The 15,013-nt window shown below is 38.6% G+C and overlaps 1 protein-coding gene and 1 long non-coding RNA gene across 4 annotated transcripts in view; one reads left to right on the top strand and one right to left on the bottom strand.

Moving 5' to 3' along the window:
- Positions 1–5,447, bottom strand: part of LOC127420797 (uncharacterized) — a 59,341-nt gene extending 53,894 nt beyond the window's left edge. Inside the window, exon 1 of the long non-coding RNA XR_007893881.1 lies at positions 5,223–5,447. This is a non-coding gene — a long non-coding RNA (uncharacterized LOC127420797). The remainder of the gene's footprint in view (positions 1–5,222) is intronic.
- On the top strand, positions 3,726–11,071 carry qrfp (pyroglutamylated RFamide peptide). 3 transcript variants are annotated; one of them, XM_051663316.1, is made up of 4 exons: positions 3,728–4,188; positions 5,800–5,939; positions 6,702–9,903; positions 10,320–11,071. In XM_051663316.1, the coding sequence occupies exon 4, from the start codon at positions 10,320–10,322 to the stop codon at positions 10,812–10,814; it is 495 nt and encodes a 164-aa protein (XP_051519276.1). In that variant the 5' UTR covers positions 3,728–4,188; positions 5,800–5,939; positions 6,702–9,903; the 3' UTR covers positions 10,815–11,071. The 3 variants fall into 3 exon arrangements, with proteins under 3 accessions (XP_051519278.1, XP_051519276.1, XP_051519275.1); XM_051663315.1 differs by lacking the exon at positions 5,800–5,939 and having other exon boundaries at positions 3,729–4,188; XM_051663318.1 differs by lacking the exons at positions 5,800–5,939; positions 6,702–9,903 and having other exon boundaries at positions 3,726–4,188.
- The last annotated feature ends 3,942 nt before the right edge of the window (positions 11,072–15,013 follow it).

Below are 15,013 nucleotides of genomic sequence, written 5' to 3'. Positions count from 1 at the left end.
TTTTTTTTATTGATTCATCTATTAAACAAATTAAAGCAAAATATATACAAACAGAACCAATACTTAAACCCCACTATAAAACTTTGAATCTTCAACCAAAATTCTTGGATTTTAACACACCCTTAAAAGACATGGGTTGTGTCTCCATTTTCTGATTGACATCGCCAGCAGGTGGGTGTGTCTTTAAGACCAAACCTATACAATCTAGAGGGGATCCAATAGAATCTGTGTAATATCTTGAATTGCATAAGGCGCACCCTTGCATCTCTAGATGCAGACTTGACTTTTTTAGAATCCTAGCCCACACTCCCTCCTCCAATACCAAGTTTAAATCTTTCTCCCATACTCTCTTGATAGAAGTTAAAGCTCTGTCCCCCACTCTGAATTAGCAAGGAGTAATACACTGACACCTCATGACCTTTTCCAAAAGCAGTAATCACCTCTCCCAGAGTATCTGCCGCTTTAGGAGGGTGTAAACTACTCACAAAAACAGTACAGAGCAGGTGGCACAGCTGTAAATACTTATAGAACTGAGATCTGGAAATCCCAAAATGTTGAACCAAATTTTCAAAGGATCTTAACACTCCACTCTCATATAGGTCACTGAGCGTATTAACCCCCCACACAATCCACTCTGACCAGCAAAAAGGGGACTTATTAATACATAATTTGGGGTTCAGCCATATGCTTGAGGCAACATTTAAATAAATGTCCAAATTAAACACTCTGGACACTTTTGTCCATACCGAGTGCAAATGCGAGATAACAGGGTGTAACTTAAATTATCCGGTTAGTTTGATAGAAAGGCTTTGCAATGGCAAAATAGGGGCAAGAAATTCCTGTTCAATACAAAACCAGGGAGGGGCTCTCTTTGGCTCATGACCAATGAGCCAAATGTCTGAGACCGAATGCATAATAATAAAACAAAATCTTGGGTAGACCTAGCCCAGGCTCAGGCCATGCTTGAGAATTTTCCTTGCTTCACCATTTCACACACTGTGCACAACTGCTTCCCAAATTTTGAGCGGCATGCTATCTCAATTAGTGTGAAACATAAAGCGGCTGCTATCCCATTTCGTGAACGCGTGGCGGACGACACAGGTATGTCAGATTGGGTGCTAAAAATTATCGAACACAGGTATCCGATCCAATTTGCATGCAGACCACCTCGTTTCAACAGCATTTTGTCCTCGATGGTTCTATCATGGGACGTGCCTGTATTACGTGCAGAATTTCACAATCTCCTTGCAAAAGATGCAACAGAGATTGTCCTGAGCTGCCATGTCCGCAGAGGGTTTTACAGCTGCTAACTTTTATTTCTGAAGAAAGACAGCGGGCTTCGGCCGACTTCAGGTCTGAGCCACATTGAACCGCGTACTTGCAAAACGGCCATTCAAAATGTTAACTCAGAAACAGATCTTATCGCACATCTGCCCACGGGACTAGTTTGTGTCAATAGATCTAAAGCACGCGTACTTTCTTATTCGAATTGTACCACATCACAGGCTGGTCTTGAGATTCGCGTTCGAGGGGACAACATATCAGTTCAAAGTCCTTCCCTTCGGATTGTCTCTGGCCCCGTGCACGTTCATGAAATGTGTCGATGTGGCGCTCGCCCCTTTGAAGATGAACGGTATGCGCATTCTGAATCACCTCGACAATTGGCTATTACTGGCCCGATCAGGGGCTCTGCTATACGAGCACAGAGACTGTTGATTCAGTCAGACAATATGTCAGTGGTAGCGTACATAAATTGTCAGGGTGGCACAAAATCGCTACCAATGATGAGCCTGGCGCAATGCCTCCTCGTGTGGTGCACGTGCCATCTCCTCCCCCTGTGTATGACATATGTTCCGGGCCGTCTGAACTGCGGAGCGGACATGCTGTCACGCCAGGGATAAATCTGGTGCTGAGGGCACTCACGTATCATTGGAATCTGTTGAGTTGCGTGTGCTCTCTCTAAAGGCTGCACTGCTGTTGGCTCTGACCTCAATTAAAGTGATATACAGGCAAAGTCGGTTGACAGTTCATGTCTGGAATTCGGTCCGGGGCTTTCGAAAGCCACCATCAAACTCAAAAAAGTCTACATGCCTAAGGTGCTTTCCACGGCCTTTAGGGCTCAGATAGTCCACCTACAAGCTTTCTTTTCTCCACCATCTAAGTCGGATGAGGAGCAGTTAGCGCATTTATTATGTCTCATGCGGGCATTACACAAGTATGTGGAGCACACCTGCTAGCTTAGACTGTCTGATCAGCTCTTTGTTTGTTATGGAGGATGCACAAAAGACATGTCCGTTTCCAAACAAAGGCTCTCTCACTGGATCGTTGATCGCCCTCGCTTATGAATCACAGGGCATTAGATGCCCTATTGGCATAAAAGTGCATTCATCTAGAGGCATGGCCTCCTCATGGGCATGAAAAATGGTGTATCCCTAGAGGATATATGCCTTGCAGCAGGATGGTCTTCGCAGAACACCTTTGTGAGGTTTTATAACCTATACAGGGCATCCTTCGCTTTGCGAGTCTTCTCTGTCTAGAGAGCTTACTATTCCAACACTCAGCGGGTGAGCCCGAGCTCCTTATTATGGGCGGGCTACCTGTTATCATTTTAATACAGCTGCCTGTGTAGGCTGCTATCTAATTTACTCCCACTAGAAGTCACAAGCACTTCCAGTAGAATAAAGCCTCCCTTCCTACCTCTGGTTATAAAGGGGTTAAATTATTCTGTGTGTATTATAGGACTCATATAGATCCTCAGATTAAGATTAACTTCCTGTCTGGTTTTCAGCATGTGGGAGTATTAATTTCCATGCACACTTGAAGACATATTATAAAAAGTCACTACCCGACGGGCCCGTGACCTCTTATACATATTCTTCTAAGTGTTCATACCCTGGTACATTTTAGGGTATGACGCTACATAGGGACGTGATGGGACTCCGTTCCCCAAAGCGTTTCACTGCAATGTCGAGTGAACTGAATCGATAGGGAACGTCTCCAGTTACACATGTAACCTCGGTTCCCTGAGATAAAGGGAACGAAACGTTGCAAAACTTGGCCGCACTGCTACTTCAGAGTTTCGAGGTATGAGCGATCCGTTCTTGTCCCTCAGTCAGAAAATTCTGAAGAAATGGTGTTTCAGCGCCCACTTATATAGAGCAAATGCGCACCTAAATGGGCAGGTCTCAAACACCATTGCCAATCATAATATTGGCGTTATGATACAAGGGCTTCAACTAGGTCGTGGAAAGGAATTCCCCAAAGCGTTTCGCTGCAATGTCTCGTTCCCTTCATCTCAGGGAACCGAGGTTACATGTATAACTGGAGACATTTTCATTATCAATTTGCAATAAAATGCATATTTGTAGATGCAATAAAATGTGCTCACCCAAAAGTAGCTAGTTTATGTTTTGGAGAAGAGTGTAACAACTATGCTGTATTCTTTCTAGCAAGTCAGTCAGCCATCTTTGGAACTCTCCTGGGAGACTATTTCCAGTCATGCCAGTACAGCTCCTATCTACTTGAATGGAGAAACTAATTCTAAAATCTAAAATACGGTTGGTCAAGATATCAAAGAACATATTTAAAATCAGCAATAAAATCTGACAATACTGGAATCATAAATTGTGATTCTTTAACCTCGTATTACACAAAATAAATAAATAAAAAATTCCTGTCTTGTATAGCTAATGTGCATGCGCGTTCTAGAGTTGATTGACAGGTGATGTAAGTATCTAAAAGGTGATTGGATCCTTTAACTAAGGCGGGACTTCCTTTTTACATCCGTTGACCATTGGGTGATCACAGCTGCTTGGTTGTGCCTTCCAATTTCTCCCATTCATTTTAGAACTATCTCTGCTAAAAAAAAATCTCTGACTATGCCCAGACAAGCTTAAAAACGCGCGCTCCTCTGGAACCGGACCACAGATTGATGACCGCCGATTCTTTTGCACTTGTTGAATGTTGTTAAACTCATCGCTGAATTTTGCGCAGAGAGAGTTACCGCGATTGTATCGAAATCATTTAGAGGGTCAGATAAAAGTGATTGACGGGCCTCACTGAATCACTGACTTACTTTAAATAAAAACATTACATCCTACCGGGGGACTCTGAGATGTGGTGGTACGCAAGAAAAACCGCCAGTACTCTGTATACTAAATTAGAGAAGTGCAGGTACTGCGTATACCGGTGAGTACCCGCCCACTTCAATCACTGATTGAAAACGAAATATATGATAAGTCACTGATTAAGCCTGTTCCTTTTCTGAATTAGGCTACATGTACTGTCATGCTGTTTGGAAACCTGTAGTATAAGAAGAGGTGGGACTTTACTGTCAATCACATGATTAAGTCATACAACACAAACACACACCATTGTCACTTATCCAAAGTTCCCCTTCTTCCTTTTTCCTTCCTTTAGTCTTGTAACTTGACTTTGACTGTGATATGTCTTAAAACTATTTAAGAAGACATTATTATTTGGAACGTACTGTATGTTGTATTATATAAATGCTCACAGCACCACTGATGACCCAAACATTTCAATATTTTACACAAATTAAAACTCTAGACCAGAATCTTTGACACACTGTAAATAATTTATAGAACATAGCATTTGATAGTTAATAATCAAAGTCGATGATGTTTGTCTCTACTGAGTTGCACATGAGGAATGCTGATGGGTGGCTTTCTTGGAGAGCTGTAGTGCCAAACAAATCAGAGACTTCTTATGAAACAAACACGTCAATACTTTGTAACATTATCTTGCACATAAGCACAATCCCGATGCAGAGACTAGAGCTGCTGACTAGTTTGACCGGTTTACCAAAGACCTGAAGTGGTGACGAACAGCTTGAACCTGTTTACATTTATCTTCAACCAGTCACTGGATGTCTGCTATATTTACACCTCTCATCCACACTAGAACAGTTGGGTTTCTTTTCACTGAAAACTTCAGCTTCAAAAACTCTAACAATAATCACATACTTTGAAAAGGGATTAATTTAGGAAACTGAAAATGGATCACAGTGGATGATCAAAACTTCCAAAAATCCCATAGATTTAGTACATCCACACTAATCTGTTTAAATTTGAAAACTCTGATTTCAGTTTTCTAAAATCGTTGTCATGACATGGCTTAGTCTAGTCAACATTCAAAGTTCAACCTAATTTCACGAGAGTTTGTCAAAATACTATGAAAAATCGTGAGATTTATCCACCCACCAATGAGAGATGCTTCCCTTGTGTCCTTGTTGTTCCCAGTGATGCATTTGGTCAGTGTTAATCCAAAACTGTGTTTTCAGTACTTGAATTCGTAACCCAAACTCCATCGCCAAACCTATCCTTAGAGTTCAACTCCTTACCCTACTCCGAGCATAAACATAACCATGATATTGTTGTTGTTGTCCACCCTGATGTGTAATATGAAAGAAAGCAAGACTTCCTGATTCCGAACATGCGTAAGTGAAGCCCCTTCTTATACTACAGGTTTCCAAACAGCATGACAGTACATGTGGCCTAATTCAGAAAAGGTACAGGCTTAATTGTATGTATGAAGTTCACCTCATAGTGTCGTGACGAATTCTAGACTATGCTGTCAAAGTTTATCTTCAGAAACTAGTTATTTTGATGCCTAAACTCCCTCCCTTGGAACATTGTATTGCAACATTTCTAACATTATTGCAAAATAAAAATAAAAAAATCTATGTTATGGAGAAAATTAATTTTTTCCCCGAAAAATACTGTTGCACTCTGTTGTGTAGAGTGTGGTTTTGTATTATAAATTGTGTTGTGCTTTCAGCACGCTCAAGATTCAAGTCCCTGTTAACTGACACATTGACTATTTGCCGGCAATTCCAAAACCATGATGACTGCTGCCATGATTCTACTGTAAATCACACCACTAGATTATTAATATACAGGATCTATTCACCGCACGTGGTAATTTCAAAGCTGCTGCAGTCCTTCAAGTTTCTAACTGCCCTCTTTGCAACAGTTTAAGATTTATGGTGTAGGTTAGTTTATGAAAGATATAAATGATCCCGCACACACACACACACACAAAAACTTAACTGGTTTTATTCAGGTTAAAAATATTATTTAACATCACTGAATCAACCTGAATACATTAGGTTACACCAACAAAACTATCAGGTAGAAATAGCACCTTAAGGGAACAATTGCAGAATTTTTTTGCACTGCATGAAATTTGCTTGAAGCCAGAAGTGTATCTTAAGTGTTATAAAACATGGGAGGAGTTCTACATGATAGGTGGCAGAATTTGATGTGTGTTTTATGGAATTCATGAATTCTCTTGAATTCAGTTATTCCTCAAAGTCTTCAACTGAAATGACTAAGGCATTAAGAAACGCTGGGGTAAATCAATGGAATTCTGCAAGAATGTACTCACTAAACTTGGTTTATTTAAGGCTGATTTAATTATACATGAAAATATACAACTAGAAGATATCTGCAATGAGAATTGAGATGCATAGAGTACTTTAAGTCGTCATTTTTATTTGTATATCGCTTATCATTATACACATATTTTCAAAGCAGCTTAGCTTTACAGAAGATCATGTTGTAATGTCTGTAATATTTTAATAGTTAAATTGTTAATAAAATTCTGAATTTATAGATTTAATAATAAATAAAAAAAACATCATTGAAAGTCCTTCCATCGATTATCTTCCGTGCATCCAGGTCCATGTCATGGTGGTAGCAGACTCAGCAGGACAGCCCATACATCCTTTTCCTCAGTCACATCCTCCAGTTCCTGGGGGATCCCAAGGCATTCCCAGGCCAGCCGAGAGATATAATCTCTCCAGCATGTTCTGAGTCTGCCCTGGTGTCTCTTTCCAGTTGGACATGCCCGGAACACCTCCCTAGGAAGGCATCCATGAGGCATCCTGACCAGATGCCTGAACCACCTCAACTGGCTCCATTCAACATGGAGGAGCAATGGCTCTACTCCAAGCCTCTCATGGATGTCTGAGCTCCCCACCCTATCTCTTAGGGTGAGCCCAGCCACCCTGCGTAGAAAGCTAATTTCGGCTGCTTGTATCTTATTCTCTTGGTCACTACTCAAAGCTCATGACAATAGGTCAGGGGTGAAACATTGATTGAGTTGCAAATTGAAAGATTCGCCCGCAGACTCGGCTCCCTCTTCACCACCATGGTCTGGCACAACGACTGTAAAGAGGCAAAGACCACAGCTAGAGCCTTTCCCCCTGCAACACAAAGTTGTACTGAGGCGACCCTCTAATCTACCGGGCTAAACTCCAAAATTGTGGCACACCCTGGGCAACTCCAGAGAAGGAGAGGGTCCAACCCCCATTTAGGAGTATGTTCCAGAGCCAGAACTGTGCGTTGAAGTGAGGCCAACTATATCTAGTTGGTATTGTTCAGCTTCCCACACCAATTCTGGCTCCTTCCCCACCAGTGAGTTACGTTCTATATACCAAAAGCCAGTTTCCATGGCGAAGGTCCAGTCCGCACAGGCCTACGCCTTTGTCTGCCACCCGTTGGGCATTGCACCCGTCCCCTATTTTCCTCCTTGCAGGTGGTGAGCCCACAAGGAGGTGACCCAATGTTGTTCTTACAGGGTGAGTGGCTGAGCCCTGTAGGTCAAAGCCCGGCCACAAGGCGCTCGCCAATGAGCTCCTCTCCCAGGCCTGGCTCCAGAAGAAGGCCCCTGTTTCCCTAATCCAGGCAAGGTGACTCTTCTGCTGCCTGATGACCATATAATGGGGGTAGTTTGGATCACTCTTTGTCTGGGTCGGGACCAATTTGCCAAGGGAGGCCCTACCAGGAGCTAATGCTCCAGACAACACAGCTCCCAGGGACACTCAAACCCCTCCACTACTGTAAGATTAACAATTAAGTGTCTTTAAAATTCGACTGTGGAAGTGCACGCAGATGCAGCAGCCCCAAGCTGTTTGGCTGGTTAATGCTTTAGTTGGCAGTAATTTATTGTCTTTGTCTTTAATTTCAAGAGAAGTGATGCAAGCAGTGGTCAGTGAAGAGTTGTGCTGTTATATTTGATTGTGGTTGTTAGAAGTTTATTCTCAATGTAGTCCATCCTTAGACAGAGGTGATGCAGTCAGTACTTTTGAATGTGCATTGCATATTGTCCATATTATACTGAATGCTATTTACAGTAGGAGTGTGGGGTAAGATGTATCATTGTTAACCGGGTATAATGCAAGTTAAACTCATCAACAGCATTTGTGGCATAATGTTGATTACAACAAAAAAATAGTTTCGATTTGCATCTGTTTCTGTAAGGCACCTGCAATGGAAGTGAATGGGGCCAGCCCATAAACACTACAATACACATTATTTAAAAAGTATAGGAACAAGATGTAAACATTATATGTTAGCATGATTTTACTGTGATAAATTTTTTTAATGTTCATGGATTGGCCCCATTCACTTGTGTTTTAAAGGGATAGTTCACCCAAAAATGAAAATTCTCATCATTCACTCACCCTCATGCCATCACAGATGTGTGACTTTCTTTCTTATGCAGAACACAAATATATATTTCAGCTCTGTACGTCCATTCAATGTAAGTGAATGGTGACCAAAATTAGAAGCTCCAAAAAGCACATAAAGGCAGCATAAAAGTGATTCATAAGACTCTTGTGGTTAAATCCATTTCTTCAGAAATTATATTATAGGTGTGGGTGAGAAACAGATCAATATTTAAATCCTTTATTTTTTTATTTTTTTACAGTAAATCTACACTTTCACTTCCACATTCTTACATGTTTTGAAAATTAAAGTGAATGAGGGAGAATATGATATTCATAATGATGAAAGAACTTTAATTTGGGGGTGAACTATAACTTTAGTTTAATGTCACCACAATTTTTGAAATAAAGGAGGGACGAGTAGGAGTAGAAATAAGTTTTGTGGTAATCACTGTGCTACAAATGCTGTCGATTGAGCTAACTATTACTTTAGCTTGTCCTCCTGGCAAGGTGTAAAGTAAAACAATAAACCTATGTTACTTATTTTATGTCTGACAAAAACTTAAAATTGAATTAGTTAATTAAATAAGGGTCAGACTTCCCATATTTTCAAATTGCAGCTTTTGGATATTTTGTGTTCTTTTTATGACACTGTCACTGTTTGTCACTGTGGCAAAGTAAGTCCCAACTCCCATGAATAATTGTGTCTGTTTGTAATATATGTTTCACAGCCATTTCAAGATAGGGACAACATTTAAACGTGTTAAAACAGATTTTGCTTTTACATTAATTTTGGGAAAAGGAAGAATGAATGCTATCATGCAAAATTTATGAAAAATAAAAGTTGTTGAACACAAATGAATGTTAACCTTTAGAGTGTTAGTTAATGAAGTCTGATTTAATGATTATTCAAATTCATTCTCCTTTGTATCATAAAGCAAACACAATTATTTTGCTCATAATTTCTTCTGCAACTTCAATGTGATGTCAGAACAGAAGGAAACCAGGATCTTCAATGAGACTGAGCCATGTGCACTAATAACATGGCCTATAATGATCCAAACTTTATACATTGACCCAGAGGAGACCCTAGCAAAATTCTTCCTGATGTTTCTCCAACCTCCTGGTGAGATGGAAACTCAGTATAGACTCTCTCTCCCTCCCTCCCTCACTGTGTGTGTGTGTGTGTTAGATTCTGTATGTGACAGTTTTTCAGTAATTGTCCACAGGATGTCTGCTAGTTAGGCTGACTGTGTATCCTAGTTAAAGGAATTTTGATGACATTGTGATGATGGTCTTGTGCATCACAAAGATGCTTTAACCAATTAACAAAGACCCGTTTAGTCTTGGACAATGGACAAATCTAGTATGGGTTGGGTATTTAAACAAGCTTCAAGCAGATAACGGAGAGATTCAGACCACTCTGCACGGTAAGTCTGACACTTCAAAAATCACTTTCGTAAACTGTATTTTTGTCTTAAAAAAACATCTCAACATCTTTAAAACAAGACTCGTTTCAGATAATATATATAAAAATTTAGAATTTTTGGAAATATGAAATTTTTCTGACACTGCATTATTGTTTCCTTTGTTAAGGGTTTATGGAGTTTGTAAATTACTAATAATTTGTTTGAACTTAATTCAAGATATATTCTTTAAAACAAGTCTTAATATCTTGAACAATTTTCCTTCTCAAGTAAAGGTTTTAAGGAGGTTTAGATATTGTACTGTAAAACAAGACAAAGAAACTTATAAGGAAATCATTCTGCAGTGTAAAAGTCATTTGAATATAAAATTTTAACTCTGTTTGGTAAGAATGCTTTTAACTCTATTCCTTAAATTCCAGATGAAATTCCAGGTTTTCCATCTCTCGTCCTCCCTTCAAACCACAGTCGTCTTCTTGCTGGTGCTGCTGGTCCAGCCTCCCAGAGGTCTCATGCTCCCACACCACCCTGTAATTTACCTGCCCACGCTGGACAACCCTGAGTGGGAAGCTGCGATGCTCCAGCTGCAGGCTTCACTGGGGGCTCCATCAGACAGACCGACGGCAGAGCTCCAGCCCTGGGCTCTGCTTCAGGAGCTGCGACCTGACGAGATCCTGGAGAGGGTGAAGGAGGAATTGGGCTGGCCACAGAGGGTGAAGGGCCAGAAGAGAGAGGAGCTGGACCGGAGACCCATCGGGACATTCCCAGACAACCACATAGAAGCTGTGGCATATCCGGAGGGCATCGATGAAGAGGGCGGAGAGAAGAGGAACGAGGCACTCACCTCCATTGCGGGCGGTTTGCAGGCATTCAATAGACAGAAAGGAGGATTCGGCTTCCGATTTGGCAGAAAGTGAAGGAGTGTGTGTGTGTGTGTGTGCATGTGTTACAGTACAAATGAATTGCTGCCTCTTTCAGGAGAAACAATTTTACTCTGAACTTTCAGTTTAAGCTTTAAAATTTGGCCATCAGATACCAGTTTCAACAGATAATAACATTGTGTTCACCAAATGAAAAGAAGTTGCACTTTTGTTTCTGCAAGTAATAAACAGAAATGTTTAATTCATGGGAATAAATGCAGACTATAATCCACTTGCCATTCAGTAAAAAAAAATAAAATGATAAAATACATATTTTGCAGTCCTCACTTTTTTTTTCAACAGAAAATCATGTTCACTTTACATGCAGGTTAAAGGTCAATGAATGAATGAACGTTACATTTATATAGCGCTTTTCTGACACTACGCTCAAAGCTCTTAAGGTCTGTGCTGTTGGTTGCTAGTTGTTTCCAATTTGTAGCCAGAAAAGTTATCTTAAATTTTAAGCTCTGTAAATTTGATTATCTCTAAACAGTTACATATACATTTAAATAAACATATACAATGTGTGTTTTTAAATCCAAACCATAATGAGTTTCCAAATTAAACACAAAATCAAAAATTGCCGATATGTACTAAGTCAAACAATATGATGATCAATGAGACAATGCTTGCACAGACTGAAACTCCAGAGATTTTTTAAATGAATTATTGGAGAACAATAGGCTAAACAAGCAACATTACAAGGTAATTAATAATATAGTACAGTAATAATTAGCATATGAAATAATACATTGATAAATCTAATTTTAAAACTGATAGTTTTAGACACTAAAATCTGCTAAAGGCAAATTGTGTCAATGTTTAGTCAAATAGCATATAGCCTAAATAACCTTAAAGCTGATAGACATTGACTAAAAGCCACAAAATTTGATTTCATGAGGTCTTTAATAGATGATAATAAAGCTAATTGTTAACTAGCTTATATGCATGGAGGGCCAAATTCCTCAACATTTAATAATTAAATATTTTTAAATTAAAATAAATAATTAAATATATTATTAAATGCATTGTTAAATAAGTAATTAAATATTTAAATCATTAAACTATTAAATACATATAGTGAATTAATTACATGCAAAATTAAATATTTAAATATATCATAAAATACATAATGAATTTGAAAAGATTAAAAAAACTAAATTCATTAAAAATCATTAAATAAATTAAATTTTCCATTTTCTTTTTAAGGCCCAAACATACTTCACGCAAGTACATGAACGCAGACACACCTTGCTACATAAGCTCGATTCGACATGTCATTGCGTAGTGAAATGTGTCAGCGCTCAATTTATAACCAAACGCAAGTATGCGCTGCATCCTCTGTATTGCCGCAAGGGGCGCTAGAGTGGATTTTCTGTTTTCAGTCAACAATTGTCATGGAGGAGCAGCAATTTGAGGAGAGTCTTGCCAAACAAGTTCGATTATACAAACATATTTACGACCCCTCGTCCCCTCTCCATTCGAATAAAACAGCGATTGAAAATGCTTGGCAAGAAATTGGAGCTTCCCTAAATTCTGATAACGACACTGTAAAGAGAAAATGGAAACAACTACGGGACCGATTTGTCCGAGCCAGGAAGAAATGGAAAGGTGTCCGCAGCGGAGATGCCGCAACTAGCTATGGATATCCAGTCATTTTGGACATGTTGGGATGGCTTTTTGACTTCATAAAACACTGGACCACAGAGTCAAATTTTCATGATTCGGTTTCATGGTGCCCAAAAAAAACTCATCGCCCCCTTGTGGTCTGAGGTTTGTAACCGCCAGAGCAATGCAAGTGCACACGTAAAGTATGTACAACAGGACCACGCATAGGCAATGCGTTGGCCAAGCGCTCACATCTGTGTTCGCGTACTTGAAATATATTTCGGCCTTTATGGTTAATATTACAATTATCAGGTTATGGTTATCAGCAGGTTTGGGGAGTAACGTAATACATGTAACGGGATTAAGTATTAAAATACAAAATATAAGTAACTGTATTCCACTACAGTCACAATTTAAATCATTGGTAATTAGAATACAGTTACATTCAAAAAGTATTTTAATTACTGAAGAGATTACTTTGCATTTTATTGTCATTTGTTTCATTTAATATTTAGTCCTTTCAGATGAAAAACATTTATACATATAAATGATGCGATCCAAAGTGCATTTGAACAGCAGTGAAACACTTTCTTATGATGTGTTACATTCATACGAGCAGACAGAGAAGTAAGTTTGAAGTAAGTTTGGAGCAGAAGAAATAGAAATAAACCTTGTGTAAATTGGCAGCTTTACGCTAAGATAAAATGCTATTTCTAGCCATTTTACATGCACGTTACCAGGCACGATCATATTTTTTTATCTAGAAAATTCACATTGGATCATAATTTCTTTTTATAGTAAGACCTTTAATATTAGGGCAAAAATCATATTCTTGATAATAATTTTTGTATTGTTTTCCTGTAAAAATATCTAAAAATCCTTAAAACAAGATCAGTTTGATTAATCTTGTTTTAGAAACAACACTGCATAAGATATTTCGGTTTGTCAGAGAATGTATTTTTAACATGTGTATTTTGTCTTACTGTACTGGCAGAGTTTTTATAGTCAAAACAAGTGAAAAAATCTACCAGTGCTGAAGAAGTAATCCAAAGTATTTTGAATACGTTACTGACCTTGAGTAATCTAACGAAATACGTTACAAATTACATTTTACAGCATGTAATCTGTAGTGGAATACATTTCAAAAGTAACCTTCTATACCCTGGTTATTGGCAAGTGGGTGTAACCTTTAAAATCGAGTTAGTTGGTTAGTTTAGGCGAGCTTTTTTCACAGGTTGCAGATGAAATTGCTAACCAAAACAATGGCTGTGTCTTGTTTGGAAGACTGCGTCCTGGAGGTCGCATTTGTCGGCCGCATACGTCGAGGCTGTCTCCTTTCAGAAAAGCGAGTAGGACACTTCGAAGGCGACATTCTTTCTTGGGAATTCGGAGGATGCATGAGGTGTATCCTTCGTGGGCACTCATAACGCACAATTCTTTGCTTCAACAGAAATGTCTAAAAGAAAAACTGCTGACATTCTGAACCAATGAGAAAATCTCAAAGGAGTGCTGATTACACCCACCTGCTTTGATTGGCATGTCGGTAATTCTCTTGCTTAAATGAAAAAGATCCCAAAGCAAGTTCTTAAATGAAAATGGAGGCAGACAGTTGTTTAAATTAAATTGATTCAAAGCTAGTGCTGATATGAAATACATGAGAGATTTTAAACCGATTTAATGATGCATTTAATTGACTCAGTATTTAATTATTTATTTAATGATACATATAATTAATTCACTATGTATTTAATGATTTATTTAAATATTTAAATATTTATTTAGCCTAATGATAGCCTACAAATAATTAGTTCACAATGTATAGCCACAAGACATTAACAACATGTGTGTTAATATGATTTTAGTGATGAAATCGCCAGCTGACCTTTTCTGTGTAAAGTTACATTTTACAACTAACCCGAATCCTAAACTGCCATGACGACGTGACTCCGTAAACCCTAAAAACCTAAAAATTACTTGAAAAATGACAATTTAAACAACTTTACAGCTCAAATAATACACCAATTTTAACAGAATTATTTTAACTGCTTTTATAAAATTATAAGCTTCACGTTTCTGCCTTTAAACCCTCCAAAAATGTAAACCCTCCCCAATATTTTGCCACAAATGCTGTCGACTGAGTTTAACTTGTATTGAACCTGGAATATTCCTTTAAGGAGAAAAGAGTTATAAGCATTTATAACCTAAATACTCTATATTTGACAAGTAGGCAATTGCAAGAACATACCGATTTTATTAATGTCGTTATAACCACAAATCAATGATTTAAATTGTAAATGACGTATTATTCATTAATAATCCCTTTAGAAATCCTAAAGAGAAAGTGTCTTATTTTGAACGAGAGTCTCAATACAAAAAGCTAAATAAATTAGCATATTTATTGTATCAGGTCCAGACGGAATTTGATGATTTATTATTTATTTATGTATTTTCTGTGCTGATTTTGTTGGAATTCCGTGTCACTAACATGAGCATGTGAAACCCCCTATCTACACTGTTCTCCTGGTGCTTACTGACGCTGCAGTGTCTGTTTTATCATTGGTTATTTAAAGCGGGTGGGTGTGTGGATG

Source organism: Myxocyprinus asiaticus, chromosome 30, assembly GCF_019703515.2.
Source record: "Myxocyprinus asiaticus isolate MX2 ecotype Aquarium Trade chromosome 30, UBuf_Myxa_2, whole genome shotgun sequence".
Lineage (NCBI taxonomy): Eukaryota > Metazoa > Chordata > Actinopteri > Cypriniformes > Catostomidae > Myxocyprinus > Myxocyprinus asiaticus.
Note: the sequence above shows the minus strand (reverse complement) of the source record. Positions and strands in the feature narration are given on the sequence as shown.

Bases quoted from the DNA above. Each gene is read 5' to 3' on its own strand.
- qrfp (XM_051663318.1), top strand. From the start codon at position 10,320: ATGAAATTCCAGGTTTTCCATCTCTCGTCCTCCCTTCAAACCACAGTC.